Here is a 17963-nt window from a genome sequence, read left to right as displayed (position 1 = left end):
ATTCTGCGGCTCTGGACAGTATGCGCCCAGGCTTGGGTTTGTTTACTGGTCGCATAGGGAGTTACCAAGCATGGCTCTGCCTGCGAGTGGAGGTAGGGCCACACCAGTCTTGCTAATCGTGACGTGCCACGAAGCGTCACGTGTTCTACTGGTGCCAAGCACTTCACCCCGCTGAGATACCTGCCCTGTATGCTTATGGTGCGAGCACACCTCAGTGTTATGGAGGAGAAGGCCAGAGATGGGGTTGTCTTTAAAGTTAAATAGCATGCAATCCCCACAAAGGCCAGAGATGGCGCACTGCCGATAAATCTAATCATGTGTCTCCTAACTGTTGGGAGGCAGAGAAGGAAGTATGTTTCATATGGAGGAAGCTTGGCTCCTAAAGCTGGAGGTGATCCTCATGTGCGAAGCTCACAGGTGAAGGTACACTTTCTCTGGGCTCCCTCAATCCTTTCCACCCTGGACTGATGCTGCTGGCTAATACTATAAAAGTGGCGCATTAACAATTCGGATAGCTACAAACTGACCCCATTAGCTATTCAGATAGCTAAAAAAGAAGCCCACATTTAAATCATGGCAGTTTTGAATGTGTAAAGAGGCGCTGTTTAAGCATTTTGAAAGGAATGGGACGCTGCATGCTGACATGCTCCCATTAAACATTATTCTCACGTGTGCAAAATTCCAGCAAGTTCGTTCAACTGAAACAATTTATAAGTGTGATTGGAACCGCCAACAGTAATAATGCACCAGACTGCACATGGGACTGGGTGTGTGTCGCTGCTCGTACCCGCGGCAATACTCCATGGGAGTGAACTCTCAGAAAAGGTGGGACATGCATGCCCCATTACCCAGTTGCAGTCTACGATTTTTAAATGACACACGCAAAAGCCAATCCAAAGCGTGAGGGAAGTCAGACCACACAAAGTGCAGACAACCGATCGCCTATCAGCACAAGCGGTGTCTAGGCTAGACGTTAAAAGGGGGGCGGAGGGGGTGTAAACATTATTTTCCCATAAGTCCCTTGGGAAATTTTAGGAAGCGATACAGAAAAATGCCTGCACGTAATTACACCAAATTTGGCCCTAAAGTTAGAACTTTACTCGGTGAGATTTTTACTTGCTTTTTTTTCTCTATTATTTTCTTTTTTTTACTTGAGGCCGGCGAGGCTGCTAAAACTGTATTTAAGCCAGACCTTTAAAAAAATATATATATATATGTATATACTTTGAACCGAAGTAATATATTAGAGCAGGACATTCGTAATATGTATGAGAACGGACACCGCATGATAAAGGTTTTTCTAGTGATATTTTGCAGTGACAACCTATAGTTCTACTACTGTGCTGAGAATACGATGTATTTTGTTAGTGGCTAGAACTTGTCTGTAAAAATACATAGCTTTAGATTACATTCACAATAGCTCCTACATCAAGGGCGTGTCATCGTATACAATGGCAGGATAGAAAAGTGCTCGCACAAGTGCTCGCACAAGTGCTGTCAGTGATGTCCCTGGGGCCTAACCTGTTCTCTCTGTGGAATGCTAAGGGAGGCGTGATTTGAGCAGCCTCGAGTCATATCTTTTTCCGCTTGAGGAGCGAGGGCGTGAATAAACTCTTTATAAGGAGGTTAATAAAAGGCATTACTGCTCGCCTATCTCTGCAGAGGCCGTACGGAACAGCATTAGTCATTGTTTATGATTTGGGAGTTTTACATATTTTTTTCTGCTGTGACTAACCGAAATGTCGTGATGGTACTCTAAGCCAATCCCGTGACGCTTTGCTTTTCTGACATGTGCATATGCCACATCAGCAGCTGTTTGGAATGTGTATGCTGGTGTGTAGATTTTTAAATACGAGTGCAGTACTGAGAATTACTGTTTGAGTTGCATCAGTGTGCCATGGACTGACCATTGGATGGGAGGGAATGTGAGGTAACAGATTGTTGAAGCGTGGTCTGGTCTGTAACATATTCTGCCCTTTTAAAACTGCCTTGATGTGTCTGTGATCACGATTACAATATGCGCATGAAATGTATGTGCTCGTTATGTCTGCAGATGGGAGTGGAGATGCCGTAAAAACCCTGGAAAGTCTTCAGGTGAGGGTGAGGCGGCAGGAAAATTTACTTCAGCGCTGCAAGGAAATGATTTGGACCCACAAGGAGCGCAGCGCCCAGCTGAGCAGCGAGAAGGAAACATTGCAAGAGCAGCTGGAAGAGCGACTGCAGGAGCTGGAGAAAATGAAGGTAGGTCCGGCACTCTGCCGGTGTTTCGAGTTCACTCTCACGGAATCCTGGGTATCAACAGCATGGAGTATGTACAGATCCTTTACTGGAGGAGGCGCGCACCTACAGCAAGCGTATCTCATTGGCCCAGGTAGGGAGTTTGTATTTGTTTAGAGGGGCGCCGCCCTCTCCGCCTGAGGGAGGACGGCAGGTGTTTTTCTTAATTGAGCTGACCAGTGCGTCTTCTGGTGCACCCCACGGCAGTTAGCCTGAGTCAGTGAGTAGGTGTAACACGCGGGTTGGCGGCGTACCCCCACTTATTTTACCGAGAGCTCGATAGCTGTAGCAAATGGAGCCACACATTCACTCTTTGGCCTCTCTGGGGCGAGATCGGGGCCCATTCAGAACCCTGCTCATGCGCTGCTTCTCTGATGCAATCGCATCTAAGGGGTGAGCGAGGGGAGGCAATGAGTCTGATGGTACAAGCCACCTTTCGTGACGTCACTTCCTGTCGTGACGTCAGCGTCCCCCCCACTTCTTTTTTAGGACTTGTGCCCTGGACTCAATATTATATACTACCTTATATACACTAAGAATATTAAGGCCTGTGTTCCCCTTCGCTGCATCAGCTTTATCTCTGACTGGGCACCTGTCACATGGGTCCTGAAGGAGGTGCCTCTGGAGATCTTAATTGCCCGAATAGAGAAGTGGTCACCATTTATTCCTTTGAACGCTGTTTTGAAGTCTCAAATGAGACAGGAGTTTCTCTGTATTAATGGCCTGATAAATGTGCTTTGATTGAACTAAGAACATATCTGCAACATCTTATAACATTATGAACCTGCACTTTACACCGGATTTTTTCAAATACTTATCTTGTAGTTAACTAGGAACTCATTTAATCGGCTTTACAAATATGAAAGATTAAATTGAATATGTTGGGATCTAAATCTGTGATCATCAGGTCACAGACAGTTTTTACCAGGGAGTGCGTAATACACTAATTTTTATGACCACGCAGATGTAGATTTTTAAAAAGTTAAACGTAGGTGATACATAATGAAAGAGCGTGTGATGCATAAACCGACCTATTGCTGTAAAGCTCACTATTCAAAAAGCCTCTTGGGTAAATACATACAATATTCAACTGTTATTGACTGCAGTCGGGGTTCTAGGGCCCCAATCTAGGACGGCACTTCCTTTGATATCATTGGACATTGCATATGCCAGTTCGCTCCTTCACGGTTTTAGGACTTGTACCATTTTTATGGCTTTGCTTTTGCTTTTTCAAGATGCTAAGCATTACCATATCCAGCTGTATGCACATATTGGTATACTAACGTTTCTATAGACGTGTACTTGCAGTTTTGAATCTCGTCAGGTACAATTAACTCCCTCTTCCGTCATGGGTCGATAACATGAGTATCATGGAGTTTGTTATTGTTAAAATATTCTCAATAATGGAATGTTTGCTCTTATTAATTAATTTCGAATGGGTTCATCCACAAGCTGGATGTGAAACCCTTTTTTATTCCTTTTCAGGAAAAACATGCCTGTATTATTTACACTTATGCATGGGTATATTGATGATACAAAAGGGGATGATGGACGGAGCGTTTGAGCAAATCAAACACTCACCCCAGTCAACTGATCTGGGTTTAATCCGTCACCATTCTTTAGCTCACTCCACCACTCCAGTTCAGACATGGCTATATGAAAATCAGTCTGACCCTGTGCCTCACGGGAACAGTCCAGCCGAACTGCCAAGCCATGTCTTCCCTGGACCGGAAACAAGCATCCTGGGACCGGTTTCGGGTTCATAACCCTCACCAGCCAGGCTATCTTGAATCCAGTGGCAAAGTGAGCAAGGGACTCACGTCTGAGCATACCCTGCGAACTTAGGGGTATATTGGTGGGCACGTTTTGCTAAAAAGAGCCATATTAAAAAGCTATCTGACAACGGTAGTCTTTAATTTGCATTTCTGCCTTTTTAATAAAGCAACATGAAAATATAGCAGCCATTCGTCCGCAAGAGTAGAGAACAAACACTGTCAACGTTTGGCTTCTGGCTTGCCCTTGCTATTCTACAGGGCACAGCAGCTCTGAAACCGCTCAGTTTGGAGTCCCATGATTGTACACATATCTTTATTTACCCATGTCCAACAAAGAAACCTTTCTCTTTGTCCTTTGTTTATGAATTCTGCAACGAGGCCAGTGATGGAGAGCTACGATTACAAGTACATTGGATTTCTTTATTCTTTCTTTCTTGAATTCAGCGGAATCTTAAAAATAATCTGTAGGCGAGAAACCGGTCATAAGGGTTTAAGCATGAGCGGTTGGACAGCGTTATTTAGGTTACTTTCAGCCGTACGGAATTGCACTGGAATCCACTTGACATCATCTTGCTGTCTAGTACACTCACTCACTCACTCATCACCTACCCGTAGCTCATCTCCCTCTGACGATGCCATCATATACATGTCAGTCTTCATCCCACCCAACAGCTCCCTCTCAAGACCCGTGTCAAAGAAGTACACTCACTGATCACCCTACCATCAGGTCTCAATTTGATACACAGTAACCTCTCATAAATGCTGAAAGCCACATCTGTATAACGATTCAACAACACATTGAGGACATTATTTGGCTTATACTTTCTTTTTTGTTCTTTCACCCCAGCAGCCCCTCACTCTCAGCCATGGATCCTCCTATCAATTTGGGCTTTAAAAATACAAATGCATGCAGTGCTCCTTCACAAGCAGAGGACAACCCCAACCAATAAAAAAACCTAGTAATGCAAGCATGCCCTGAATGCTCTCACATCAATCCACAAAATGTACATGTGCTCCTACTGTTGAAATCTTCCCTCCTGATTACAAACGCTCCCTCATCATGTTATGTGAATTTGTAGAGCACGGCTAATCACCCGTGAAGGTATGTATCCACATGCGATGAGTAGGGCAGGCCTCAGGGGGAGGAGGTGATCATGCCTGTTTCGTCTGGAAGAGCCATGTCTTCATCCCGGCTTCATCTTTCTCCATTCCTTGAACACCTATTACTCACTCCCCCCTCAATGACAACTTTGTCTCCTGTTTCTCCTCTAAAATCTCAGACATAAAAAATAGACTAACCATGCTACTTTGAAGCCCACCTTTCCCTCCTTTAAAACCCCTGTGCTGCGCAACATCTCTGTGAAGCGCTGTACTTTCCCGCCCGCTTCTGTTATGTTTTATTAAAGATTCCATGTTTAGCATACATACACCACAAGCTTTCTTGGTGCTGGGTACAGAAGAGGTAACGTGGTCAAAAAGATTCTAAAGAGAAGTTACACTAGCTGATATGCGTGCATAAATAGCCATGTCTTAAGCCCTTGTCTAAATTTTGAGTAGTCAGTAGACTGCCATATTTTTGGGACAGGAGGGCGGTAGAATTCCAGATAAGCGGTGCTTGCATAGAGAATCTGATGCCACCCTTCCTTTTGTTGTTGTATTTGAGGATGGGAGGAGATTGAGGTAGAAGGAGCGAAATCTTTGGCTCTGGATGTATTTTTAAAGTCTAGGTTTTAAGAATGATGGACCTTTGTCAGAAAATGCCTTAAAGATGATGCAACCTATTTAGAAAGATAATAGTTTGCTCCAAAGGGAGCTAGTGAAGGTCTCTCTAAAGTGGGGTGATATGGCAGTTTCAATAAATAATGTGCGCTGCTTGGTTCAAGTCTGGTAATTAAAATTTTCGGTAGGCCGGTATGAAGTGCATTGGCATAATCAAGTTGTCAAATGGCAAAGGCCAGGACCACTTGGACCAGGGCTTCAAAAGTAAGAAATCTGCCTTTTTTTTTTAGTTCTCCGAAGACTTAAGAAACTTGATATTGATAGAGCGCGCGAGGTCACCCAGCCAATAATTTCGCCGTTTCCGGCTTCAGGGCCCATATACTTTCAATTTACCATATACATTGATTGGGCGACTTCACGGGCTCTACCAATTTGTGTGTGTTTCCCTACTGTTATTACTCAGCGTACCCGACTTACCATCCACCGACACGGGTACCTATGACCTCAACGGATCAGGGAGCTAGCTGTAAAAGGAAAGGCAGCAAAATACCAACCCAAAATGACATTCAATATTGTTTGTAAATGACCACGGACAACTGGAAGTTTTAAAAGCTTTATCTAAAGTTCGTTTTCGTTGAGCATTAAGTTTACAAGAATGAGACAATCAATAACCAAGATAATGAAAAGTACATAACTATAGAGAAATAATAGTCAGGGTAGTCATGAAAATACTAATATGAGATGCAACAAGAAACGCTATGCATTTTAGGGCAAAAGTTCTTTGGAAAATTTAAGTAAGGCCGTTCTAGACCATATCAGAAAATGACAAACTGCAATGCAAAATATGATTTCTAAAAGGTAGGATAACATAGGAACAAGTTTAAGAAAATATGCAATTACCTTTACGTTTCAATAGCTGCGGCAAAAAGCATGGAAAAATCAACATGTGCAAGATGTCTCTTTATTGAAGTAAAGACAGAAAAATAGAAAGGTGCAAGTTCAAAGAATTTTGAGCAATATTTACCTAGACTGGTGTGAAAACCAAACCCTGGCCACGGGTCAGTTAAGGACAGGAAACCCTCAAGGAAGGATACCCCTCAAAGGACAGCAGGTGCAGAATGGACACCCAGGACAGGACAGGATACCCTCAGATTAGGAATCAGGACAGGACCTTCAGGACAGGACAGCAAACCCTCAGGACATGACCGCTCAGGACAGGACCGCACCCGCAGTTTGGAAGCAACGCCTGCGCTCCACCCTCTCTGCAGCTATCGATCAAGACCCCGATTGGATCAGCGAACTCCCAGCAAAGTGCTTCGCCAGCACTTTAAGGTTCAGTAGAACCTTAGTCTATGGTCAATTTCGGACAGAGTGCTCCGCAGCGCTCTGTATCTTCAGTCACCTATTGAGTATGATGGGTCAGTGACAGGTCAGCTAAACCAGACAAGTCGGACAATTTCCCTAGGTGAACCCAGGGTAGATATACAGTTTGGGGACGGTGTACCACCCCCCAATGTTGCAAAGTGTCAGAATCCCTCAATTTGGATTGGTCCTAAGGTAGGTTTTGGGTAACACACCAATCATAACACACTATTTGGATGCTTAATTTGCATCTCTGGGTACCGCCTAGCAAGATTGGGGTTCCCATGAGAAACTGCAGGGAAATACAATTGACAATTAACATTGTTGCCGAGTAGGGACACATGGCTCCATTTTCCTGGGTTTTCAGGTCAGTTCTCAGGAGCATCTTGCCCATCTCTGCCAGCTGGCCAAGTTCCACCAGTCAAGGCTGTCAGTTCCCCAGATGGAGGTGCATGCGCAGAAAGGCCCTCCAAGATGGCATTCAGTTCAGTCAGACCCCCATTCCCCGCGGTACATGAAAAGTAAGCGAGAACAAATTAATACATAGAAATAACATTATGAAAACACACCACAAGGTTTGTACTTTCAACTTATCACTATAAAATATACTTATGCAACCTAAATGTGAGCTACATATAAACAGGCACAAGAGCAGTGGCACGAGCAGTACCACGTTACAGGCAAAGCTATGTATTACGCATGCGCATAAATTTCCCTCCAAACCTGCAGACGCGTCAGGACACGTGAGTGTGGCTGACGCATGCGCAGTAACTAAATACAAGCAGCGGCCATATTAAATAACTCGAGTAAATTATTTTAGTAAAACACATAGGCAAGCGTCGGGCAACTTCGTTTAAACACAGAATAAACGTTAGTAAGACGTACAACTTATTACTGGATTACACATAGACGAGGTTCATGAATTCGGCAAGTCGCAAAATATGCGAAGCTTTGCTTCATCAATCCCCTCTTTGATGATATGTACTATCATCACAAAATAAATGGAACCAGATGCCAACTTCTCACACCTTATACATCTCTATCTCTTCCAACAATTTGCTCAACTTTTCTTTCTCATCTTTAGTAGGGTGAGAATTCTTCACCCTTTTGTATATCTGATTATTCATTTCCTCTAATTCAAGCTCATCCACACTTTGTTTCACTCCTCTGGCATTCACTTGATGCTTTCCGGTGTGTTTGCGACATTTGCAACAGGCAAATATGAAAAATAGGATAAGACCTATAATTCCAATTGGCATCAGTATCTTAAACAATAAGCTTTTACCTATGCTAGCAAACCAATGACCTACATTTGAGAGACCATCTACCAGTCTCTTCCAGGCACTGTCAACCTCGAGTGGTTTGAGTTCCCTTTCCAAATTAGTAATGTTTTTCACATATCTTTTGAGCTGCACACTTTTGCCCGGATATAAGTGCAACAATGTTGCGCCTTCAACATCCGGCAGACTCCGCCCTCTTTTGCTAATAAGGTATCAAGAGCAAGTCTGTTCTGCAAAACCATTGATCTGATCGCAACCATTTCGGTATTGACCAGCAGAAATCCATGAGCTGTGTCAGTAGACAACACATCCACTATAGTGGACAATTTGCAAATTCTGTGAGTGTTCAGAACCACTCCCACTCCAGGTATCAGTGCACTGAAAATACTACCCATTATTTCACCTATACTTTCTCTTTTACTACGCACTAAGCCATTAGTATTTTCACTGCTTCCAGCAACTCCATTCACATGGTATATTTTCGGGAAGACAATGCCAAAATAGCAACTTCCATACCAGTGATCCGGCAATTTGAAATAAGCCTTGTCCCCACAAATATAATAAATTCCAGGAAACACAGGCTCGGACCCATTTTTGAAACCCCAACCTCCAATTACCTTGTAATTATGTTCGCATTCACTGGAACCAATGAAAATGTTATTATAATAGCTAGTCTTCTCGCGGTGAAGACATAGCTTGCCTTTCTTTTCAAAATCCAGCCACAGAGCAGGACCCGCCCCACCAGTTGAGGTGCCTTCCATGTTCTCTGCCCACCTTGGTCTTTTCTGACTTTCGTCATTTGCTTTCTTTTGTATTTTAATTCTCCTTTTCTCTGCCATGTTCAGGAACATCTTTTCCTGCTCACGCAAAGAACAAGTCAAGTTATCTCTGTGTGCGTCACCTATGTCAATATCACCAATAGTCAGAAAGTAGTCTCCCATATATCGTATTACGTCGCTTTTGGTATGTACAGGATTCAAGTTCCCACGTATAGGAAGCTCAGAAAAGATCACGTCATTGTTAGAGTAATAGTACTGTAACGGTCCTCTTTTGTAAAATAAACTAGCTAAAATGCTACAGGAGATTCCATATGTCAGCGGCAAGTGATGGTATGTCACGCCTTCAGCTACAGAGGTAGGTAGCTTCATGCAGACATAGCAATCTTCAATTTCCATAGTCTCTACATAGTGTATTAACAAGTTTGCGAAAACATTTAAGCGCGTCTTATTTTTAATTCCATGATAATGTAGTTCTCCCTCATCTGATGCTTCTAAGTCTTGTTTTGTTTGTCTCAGTGCTCTCTCATGTCTGGCTACACTCTGTGTTGTCAGCTCCTCACTGTCAGTATTTACAATTTCAGTAGGGACAATATTAGTATTTTTGCTCACCGCAAAAGGAATGAAAACTGTTAGTCCTATCCAAACTAATATCAGTATAACTATACTACATACACATACCTTGCAGCATGTTTTGCAACAACTGCAACTAGGTCTACCATTCACGTTTGAATCAGACATTTTGGCTCAGAAGAAGTTTCTCGACCCCTCTTTGTGTCTTTACACCAGTAGCTTACTTTGTGCAAATTCACGGTGGCTCGTCTTCTTCTTCGGCAGAGTACTCAGGGACGGGTTCTCCGTCGCTCTCGTCAGTTAGATCAAGATCTTCAAATTCTTCCAACACAAGTGTCCATTCAGGTGACTTGTACTTTTTGTTTTGTCTTTTGATTCGATCACTCCTTCTCTTGGAAGTATCTTCTGGCTGTTCTGCTATGCAAGCACTTCTCCTTTCTTCTGCACGTTTTTCCTCTACTGTTTTTATTCTCAGTCTCAATTTCTTTATGTATCCAGGCTCAATGTGCTTTCTTTTCTTAAGTCTTTTAGTTGGTACTTGGACTTCGTTTTCTTCTCTGGCCCTCTTGTTCTCCTTAGTTTGTGGCAATTCTGTTTCAGTTTCTCCCTCTTCTATCTGCCTGTTTCCAGGGCTAGCATCTATTTCTTCTGCCTGGTTACTAATCTGGCCTCGTTCAGGACAGTTTTGCGTTTGGTCTTCAAATGTCTCTGTTTCTGTTTCCTGAACACGTTCTTCTAATCCTATCTGATCCTGTTCAAGCACTTCGATCTCTGGACTTTCTTCTGCTCGAACTATTACGCTATGTCTAATCTGTTCCTTCCCGATATCAGGAGTCAGTGGAGGAGTATCAATCACTTGTTCTGTATCCTTCACTTGTTCAGTCTCGAGCACTTGCTCCGTATTATTCACTTGTTCTGTATCAATCACTTGTTCTGTCCCTGTCTGACCTTCTCCTTCCTCAGTTTTGATGTGAATCTCAAGATTCTGAGGCTCTTCGCCTGTGCCTTGCTTTTCCTCCCTAGTCCACTCTCTACCTTCCCAAAGTCTCTCACTCGTTCGAATGGGATCTTCAGTGAGATCAATCAATGTAAACCACTCCTCTGGCCATATGCTCGGCAGCTCGTCTTCAGCTACTTCTGGCTCAGCTTCTTGGACCCCTTCAGCAGGCTGGGCTCCTGGTAGTTCGTTATCAACTATTCTTGGGCCAACATCTGCTGATTCTGCAGCTCGACTGGTACTGGGCTGTACGTCGTCAGCTACTTCTGGTCTGGCTCCTGCAGAGTCCTCTGCTGGACGCCCTTCTTCTTCAGGCTCCTCGTCTGGTAATACCTTCTGGGTGTGGCTGGCGTGTACCCAGCGTGGAACCCCTGCACACTTTACTGCTGTGGTAGTTACCAGGATCACCTGACGTTTCTCTCCCCACCTTGGCTCCAGGCAGCTCTTCCGAGTATGTTTCTTTATCTTCACCCAGTCCCCCGGGACCAGTTTGTGGAGGGGAGTCGTTGGATTGAGGATGGCGTCTTCTCCGATCTGGCGAGAGATAGAACGCACTTGGTCACCCAATCTCTTGCAGTATTCAAGCACCAAATCATCAGTAATACTCAACAGTTTGCTTCCTGGCACCCATGCTTGTCTCATCACTCTTCCCATAATGATTTCATGGGGACTTAGGCCTGTCTTGCGGTCAGGAACACTTCTCAGTCCCATCAGGACCAGGGGCAGGGCCTTCACCCAGGTCAATTTAGATGCATCACACAGTTTTGCTAGTCTGTTTTTGATAGTTCCATTTATTTGTTCCACTACTCCAGAAGCCTCTGGACGGTAGGCACAGTGAAGCTTTTGAGATATTCCAAAGGCCTTACAGAGTTCGGCGATCACCTCATTCTGAAAATGTGAGCCTTGATCTGATTCAATAGTGACTGGAACCCCGAACCTAGGTATCAGTTCCTTTAGTAAACACTTAGCTACTGTTTTTGCGTCATTTTGGGGAGTAGGGAAAGCTTCCACCCACTTTGAAAATAAACAGACCATGACAAGGACATATCGCTTCCCTTCACAACGGGGCATGGTGATGAAATCAACCTGTATTCTCACAAAGGGACCCCCCGAACCTCCCAATTTTCCCCAGTTCCACCACAGTCTTCTTCCCTGGGTTCATCTTTTGACATGACAGGCACCTCTGGCAGAGGGACTCTGCTACTTTCCTGAACTTTTTACTGTACCAAGTCTGTTGGAACACTAGAATCATGGCGTCCCTACCAATGTGTGATCCTTCATGTATCAATCTCGCCATTGTGCTAAGTAAGTGTCTAGGTAACACAGGCATACCAGTTGGGCCCAAGATGACACCATCCACACGTCTTGGTCTACACCCATCTTCCTTCCACTTCTCTCTCTCTTGCCAAGGTACCGCCTGCTGCCACTCTTTCACTTCATCCCAGGTAGGCACTTCTTCAAACACCTGAAGTTGGCAGCTGGTTCCTGGCCCCCCTCGTTTTGGATTTACGATATACCGATCTCTGGCGCACCATTGGGCCACTCGATCAGCAAAATCATTTCCCAGTGATACAGTGTCCATGCTCTTCTTATGAGCAACACACTTCACCACTGCCAGTTCCTTTGGTAACTGGATTGCCTCTAAAAGGTCTTGAACAACTTTTCCATTTCGAATTGGGGTACCTGATGAAGTCAGGAACTCCCTCTGTAGCCACAACTGGCCAAAGTCATGCACAACCCCATAACAGTACTGACTGTCAGTATACACTGTTATGCGTAGGTTCTTCCCAATTTGGCAAGCTTTTATCATAGCAATCAATTCAGCTACTTGTGCAGACTTTATGTGATATAGATAACCTGCTTCTTCAATTTTGGTTAAGGAGACTACCGCATAGGCAGCACTCAGGCCTCCTTGTTCATGTCTCAGACATGAACCATCCACAAATAATTCCTTGTCATGCACAGGCAATGGTGTTTCTTTAATGTCTGGACGTGGCTTGGTATTGAATTCTGTTAAATCAATGCAATCATGCTCATCATCCACCCCACCTTCCATATCCGTTGGGTAGGGCAGTAAGGTGGCAGGGTTCAGAATACTGCACCTAACAATGTTTACATTTGCAGCACCCACAAGAATCCTCTCGTATTTTGTCAGCCGACTAGGGGTGAGATACTGAGTTTTTGTTCTGGTCAGTAAAATTACCACTCCATGTGGGACATACACAGTTACCGGATGTCCCATGACAATGGACTCACTCTGCTCTAAACTTGCGCAGGTAGCAGCTACTGCTTTCAGACAACCTGGTAATCCAGCAGCTACTGGATCCAGGGTGGCAGAGAAATATGCCACAGGCCTTCTCGTTGTGCCATGATCTTGTGTCAGGACTGACAACGCACAATTATCACGAGTGTCACAGAATAGGGCAAATTCTTTGGAATAGTCTGGCATTCCCAATGCAGGGGCTGTACACAGACAATCTCGCAGTTTGGTGAAGGCTGTTAAGCTTTCATCATCCCATTCTACAACATCTGGTGTTCCTCTCTTGGTCATTTTTATCAAGGGCCTAGCTAGGACTGCAAATCCCAGAATCCACTGCCTGCAGTATCCTATCACACCCAGGAACATTCTGATCTCTTTCTGAGTACGGGGTAACTGCATCTTTTGTATTATTCTCACTCTTTCTGACGTCACTTTCCTGACCCCTTTCTCTATCTGGTGCCCCAGATATTTCACTGATTTTGCACAGAACTGTAATTTGTCAGGGGCCACTTTATGTCCTTTCTCACTCAGATGATTCAGGAGGGCAATGGTGTCAATCACACAATCCCTATGACTTTTAGACGCCACCAAGAGGTCGTCTATGTATTGCACTAGGACAGAGTTTCCAGGTAAGACCAAAGTTTCCAAACATTTTTTCAAGATCTGATTAAAGATAGAGGGGCTCTCTGTGTACCCTTGAGGGACCCTGTTCCAGACATACACGTGACCATTGAAGGCAAATGAGAAAAGAAATTTGCTATCTGGATGCAAGGGAATGGAAAAGAATGCATGACACAGGTCTATCACAGTGAACCACTCAGCATCCCAGGGAATCTGATACAGAATCACTGCTGGGTTCGGGACAATAGGGCAGCAGGGGACTACTATCTTGTTGACTTTTCGTAGGTCCTGCACTACTCTGTACTTGCCACTAGGCTTCTTGATGCCCATAATCGGTGAGTTACATGGGCTACTCATTACTTCCTGTATGATGTTTCCTTCTAGCAATTTCTGTATTTCCAGAGTGACACCTGCTCTCACTTCTGCATTCATCCTGTAGGGTTTAGTATTGGGGTATACTACATTGTCCTTGATTGCTATCTGGATGGGGTCCACGTTTTTCATTAACCCTACATCTTTCCCAGTAAAGTCCCATACCTCTGGCTTCACTGCTTCTTGGAGTTCTTTGGGCAAATCCTGCATGGTCATTCGTTTAATTTCGGAGTCAGGTCTGATTAACATTAATTTATAAATGCCGTCTTCATCTGGGGTCTGAATTTCAACACCCTTTGGTGTGCAAAAGATGGTACAGTTCATTTTGCACAGCAAATCACGTCCCAGTAAATTCACTGGACTGGTGTCGCAAACGACAAATCTATGCATTTCCTTAAAGTTTCCAATTGAGATCTCCATGGGCTTGGTAACAGGAGTACTAATCAATTGATTAGATACACCTACTACTTGGATGGCTTCTCCCGAGAGGGGTAGGTTTGGAACGTCCACTGTTCTCACAGTAGAACGGGTAGCGCCAGTGTCCAACAGAAAAGTGACATCATTTCCGTCAACCTTTCCTTCAATGTATGGTCCGGACTGGTCTACCGGCAAGGAGGCGCCAAGTACGCACTCCTCGTCCTCCCCTCTCAGGCCCCGTCAGTACTGGTCATCACAAAGGAAGGTATCGTTCAACAGATACTGCGAAGTTGCTGCATTTCTGTTCTCATTGCTTTCCCAGACTTCTATCTCATCACCCTCTGCGCCTTTTCCCCTATGTACTTGCTTAGGAGCTCGGGGCACCTGAACCGTTTTTACCTGTGGTTGAGTCTTTCTTGGTCTTTCTTTCTGCGTCTGTGGAGTTAAATCAGGTGTTTTGGGGTTATCGTCAGGCAAATAAGGACACTCGTTACGCCAGTGTCCAATTTCTCCGCACTGGTGACAGGGAAATTTCTTCATAGCCTCCTCCCTGCTCATTTTGGGCCGGGGCTTACCTCCTCCCCCACCCCCAGGACTTTGGTTCTGAGTGTTTTTGACCATATTACTCAACTGTTTTTCCTGTTGTTCTGCGAGCTTCACCTGAGCCCACATGACCTTTTCCTTGAGTGCCTTTTTCTTTTCTGCCATCTCGTCCTCGCAGTACTTTGCGTACCGCAGGACCTCGTCTATCTTTTTGGAGTGCCAACAAATTTTGTTATCCTTTATCCACTGACAAATTTCAGGCCTTAAACCGTTTACAAACCTGTAAATGAAATGCGTCATATCCTTCATCTCGATGTTATCTATACCACTGTATGTTTTAAACACCTGCAACAGCCTTTCATAATAGGAGTGCACTGTCTCGTCTCTCTCCTGCGTGGTTCTATCTATCCTGGTCCAATCAGTTTCCTTTGCTGGCACCTTATTTTTCAAATGCAGCATTACTTGTTCGTATTTTTTCATCACTTCAATCGACGGCTCCCCTGTGCTAGAGTCCCTCGGGTACTCCTCACTAGGCCAGCCTATGGCAATTTTACACTCGGTCCATAGATCTACCGGGACCACAATGTCGAAAAATCCATCCAGGTCTTTCCACAGGCATTTTTGCACTTTTACGAACCTTTCCACTTGCCGGTACCAGTCAACTGGCTTCTCGCGTAATTTCGGGAAATCGTTAGTAAAAGACACAATATCCTGTCTGGACCATGGAACGTGCACATACCTCCCACCTGGCACTTCACGCATGGGGCATAATGTTTCGGGCTTGTCTACTTCTCTCAAAGGGAACTCAGGGGTGGCTTGTCTGGATCGAGCCTCATCTTTCTTTCGTGCCCACCTGCTTTTCCATTTTTCCACGTCTCCCCATTTCTGCAAAACTGCAATCAACTCTTTAATCTGCAACTTTTTCCCTGACACATTCAAGTTCTCTATATCTTTGTCTGAGAATTCTGCTCTGTAAGGCTTTTGTAAGGGCTTGGATCTGGAAATATCTACCCCCATACTAGCTGCAGTGTCTGTCAACTTTTCGTGGAGCACCCTAGTACTTCTGGTAAGGCTTTTACACATAAACAGCAACTCTTCTTCAGAGTAGGTATTTAATCTGTCCAATCCCACATTTCCTGCCATTAATTCCTCTATTTCTACCCTCAGCTTGTAGAGGTCTAAAGGTTTCGTTTGCGGAGTCTGTTTTTCTAATTCACGACTCCAATTCTCAATTTCCTCCGGAGTTACCACAGAAACACTCCTAGTACCTGACGTTGATTCTAATTTAATTTCTTTCGCATTAAAAGGATTATGCCTCTTCTGCACTCCCTTCCCGGTCTGTTTGTTTGGCAGGTCCAAAAACACAACTTCGGACTCGCACTCACTGGACTGATCATCTATCAGTAGGGGCTCCTGCCTCGGCGGGGCCATGATAGGGTTCATAACTGGAGGGTTTGGACTTCCTTGATTATTCCCATACAACGGAACCACTGGTCCGATTGTTACCGGAATAGTCAAAGCCTCAGGACTGGTATTTAACTGGGAGATTTTCTGAAATATTTCTGTCCTCTGTCTAGCTAGGGCCTCTTGCTCCCTTTCATCTAGTACTCTTCCTAATGTCCGGTCAGGTATCATCTGTGGGGTCAGGTGAGGGGTAAGACTCGGGGCAGTAGGATGCGTTTCACTTGGTCCCCCACCATAATTTGGTTTTGGGAACAAAGTTCCTGTGCCAAATGACCTGCGCTCCTCCCCATATGGAGGCTGCAAAAAGGGCATTCCTGAACTTAATGGCTTTTCTTCGTTTTCATAAAGAGGTCCGGGGAAGAAGGCTCTTTCACGGGAATATTTTTCCTCCGGGCTCACGGGCATACTAGGATATATATTTCGTACCTCTGCGGGTCCAGGATTCTCAAAATAGGGCAGTACTTGACCACCTCCCCCCCTACTTAGGGATCTGTCCTCCTCCTTAATAGATGGACGCTGGGGATTCCCTCCTGTACTGGAAAGTCGGGCTCCCTCATCATAAGGGGGCAGACTTCTCGTAAAGATGTCATCTAACAATTCATCGTCCGACTCTCCAAGCGCTCCCCAATGCTTACTCTTTTCTGTCATTTTCTCTCCCGCAGAAGGGGTACCTGCTGGCATCATGGGAAACAGACCCTCAACAATCATGCTCTGCCTCCACTGTTTCATCCTTTTATCTCTGGTCTCTTGTTTCAGCCTTGGGTACCACTTGGTCAGACCTTTGTCCAACCGGGGTTTCTCTCTTTCAAAAGCCTCAATCTCCCATTCCTCTAATGCCTCATACTGCGTTAGTCTCGGTCGGGGATGCAATTCATTCATTCGGCTTCTCAAATTAAATAAAATCCTGCCATTGAAAGTACCGTCTAACGGAAAAGCCAATATTCCGTCATCTTTTGTGTACTTCACCCAATTCTCCAACCACACGCAGGTATTGTACCCCCGGTCAAACATCATGAACGAGGCGGGAGTATTCGGTGGCGGGACAATAACGCCCTCTCTGGACTTAATTGGTTTGTCCGTTTTGAAATAATTCTTTACCCTATTTACAAGGGACATCTTTCTCTTAGCTCCGTACATAATATCGTATCTATTGGCTTTCCACTGATCCCTTTCAAACCCTTGGTTTCTTGGATCGGGTCTAGTCTCTGGACAATACGAGTGCCACATACGATTTCTACGCTTAACTCTGTTTACAAAGTCACCTCCAATCAGACTGCGCCTTGTAGTTCCGTGCGACCAATGAGGTGCACGCGTTCAAAGAATCTCGGCCAATGGGTGCGCGGCCCTTTCGTGAGACTGTCCTCACGCTCTGGCGCTTCACCCCTCCTTTACAATTCCAGCCCCGCTACCTGCCCGCTGCTTCTACCAATCCCAGCGCGGCACGGAGTGACGTCAGAGGCGCTTCGCGACTGACTCCCTCCCTTCACAAGGTAACGGAAACTTTCTTTCTTTCTAAAGTGCTAGTGC

General features: G+C 44.8%; 1 protein-coding gene across 4 annotated transcripts in view; it reads left to right on the top strand.

Moving 5' to 3' along the window:
- GOLGA4 (golgin A4) overlaps positions 1-17963 on the top strand; it is a 717645-nt gene that overhangs the window by 299081 nt on the left and 400601 nt on the right. For all 4 annotated transcript variants that reach the window (XM_078688271.1, XM_078688272.1, XM_078688270.1 and 1 more), the window contains one exon: positions 2054-2241. In XM_078688271.1, coding sequence (XP_078544397.1) covers positions 2054-2241 — 188 coding nt within the window. The remainder of the gene's footprint in view (positions 1-2053; positions 2242-17963) is intronic.

Source organism: Lissotriton helveticus, chromosome 4_1 (assembly GCF_964261635.1).
Source record: "Lissotriton helveticus chromosome 4_1, aLisHel1.1, whole genome shotgun sequence".
Taxonomy (NCBI): domain Eukaryota; kingdom Metazoa; phylum Chordata; class Amphibia; order Caudata; family Salamandridae; genus Lissotriton; species Lissotriton helveticus.
Note: the sequence above shows the minus strand (reverse complement) of the source record. Positions and strands in the feature narration are given on the sequence as shown.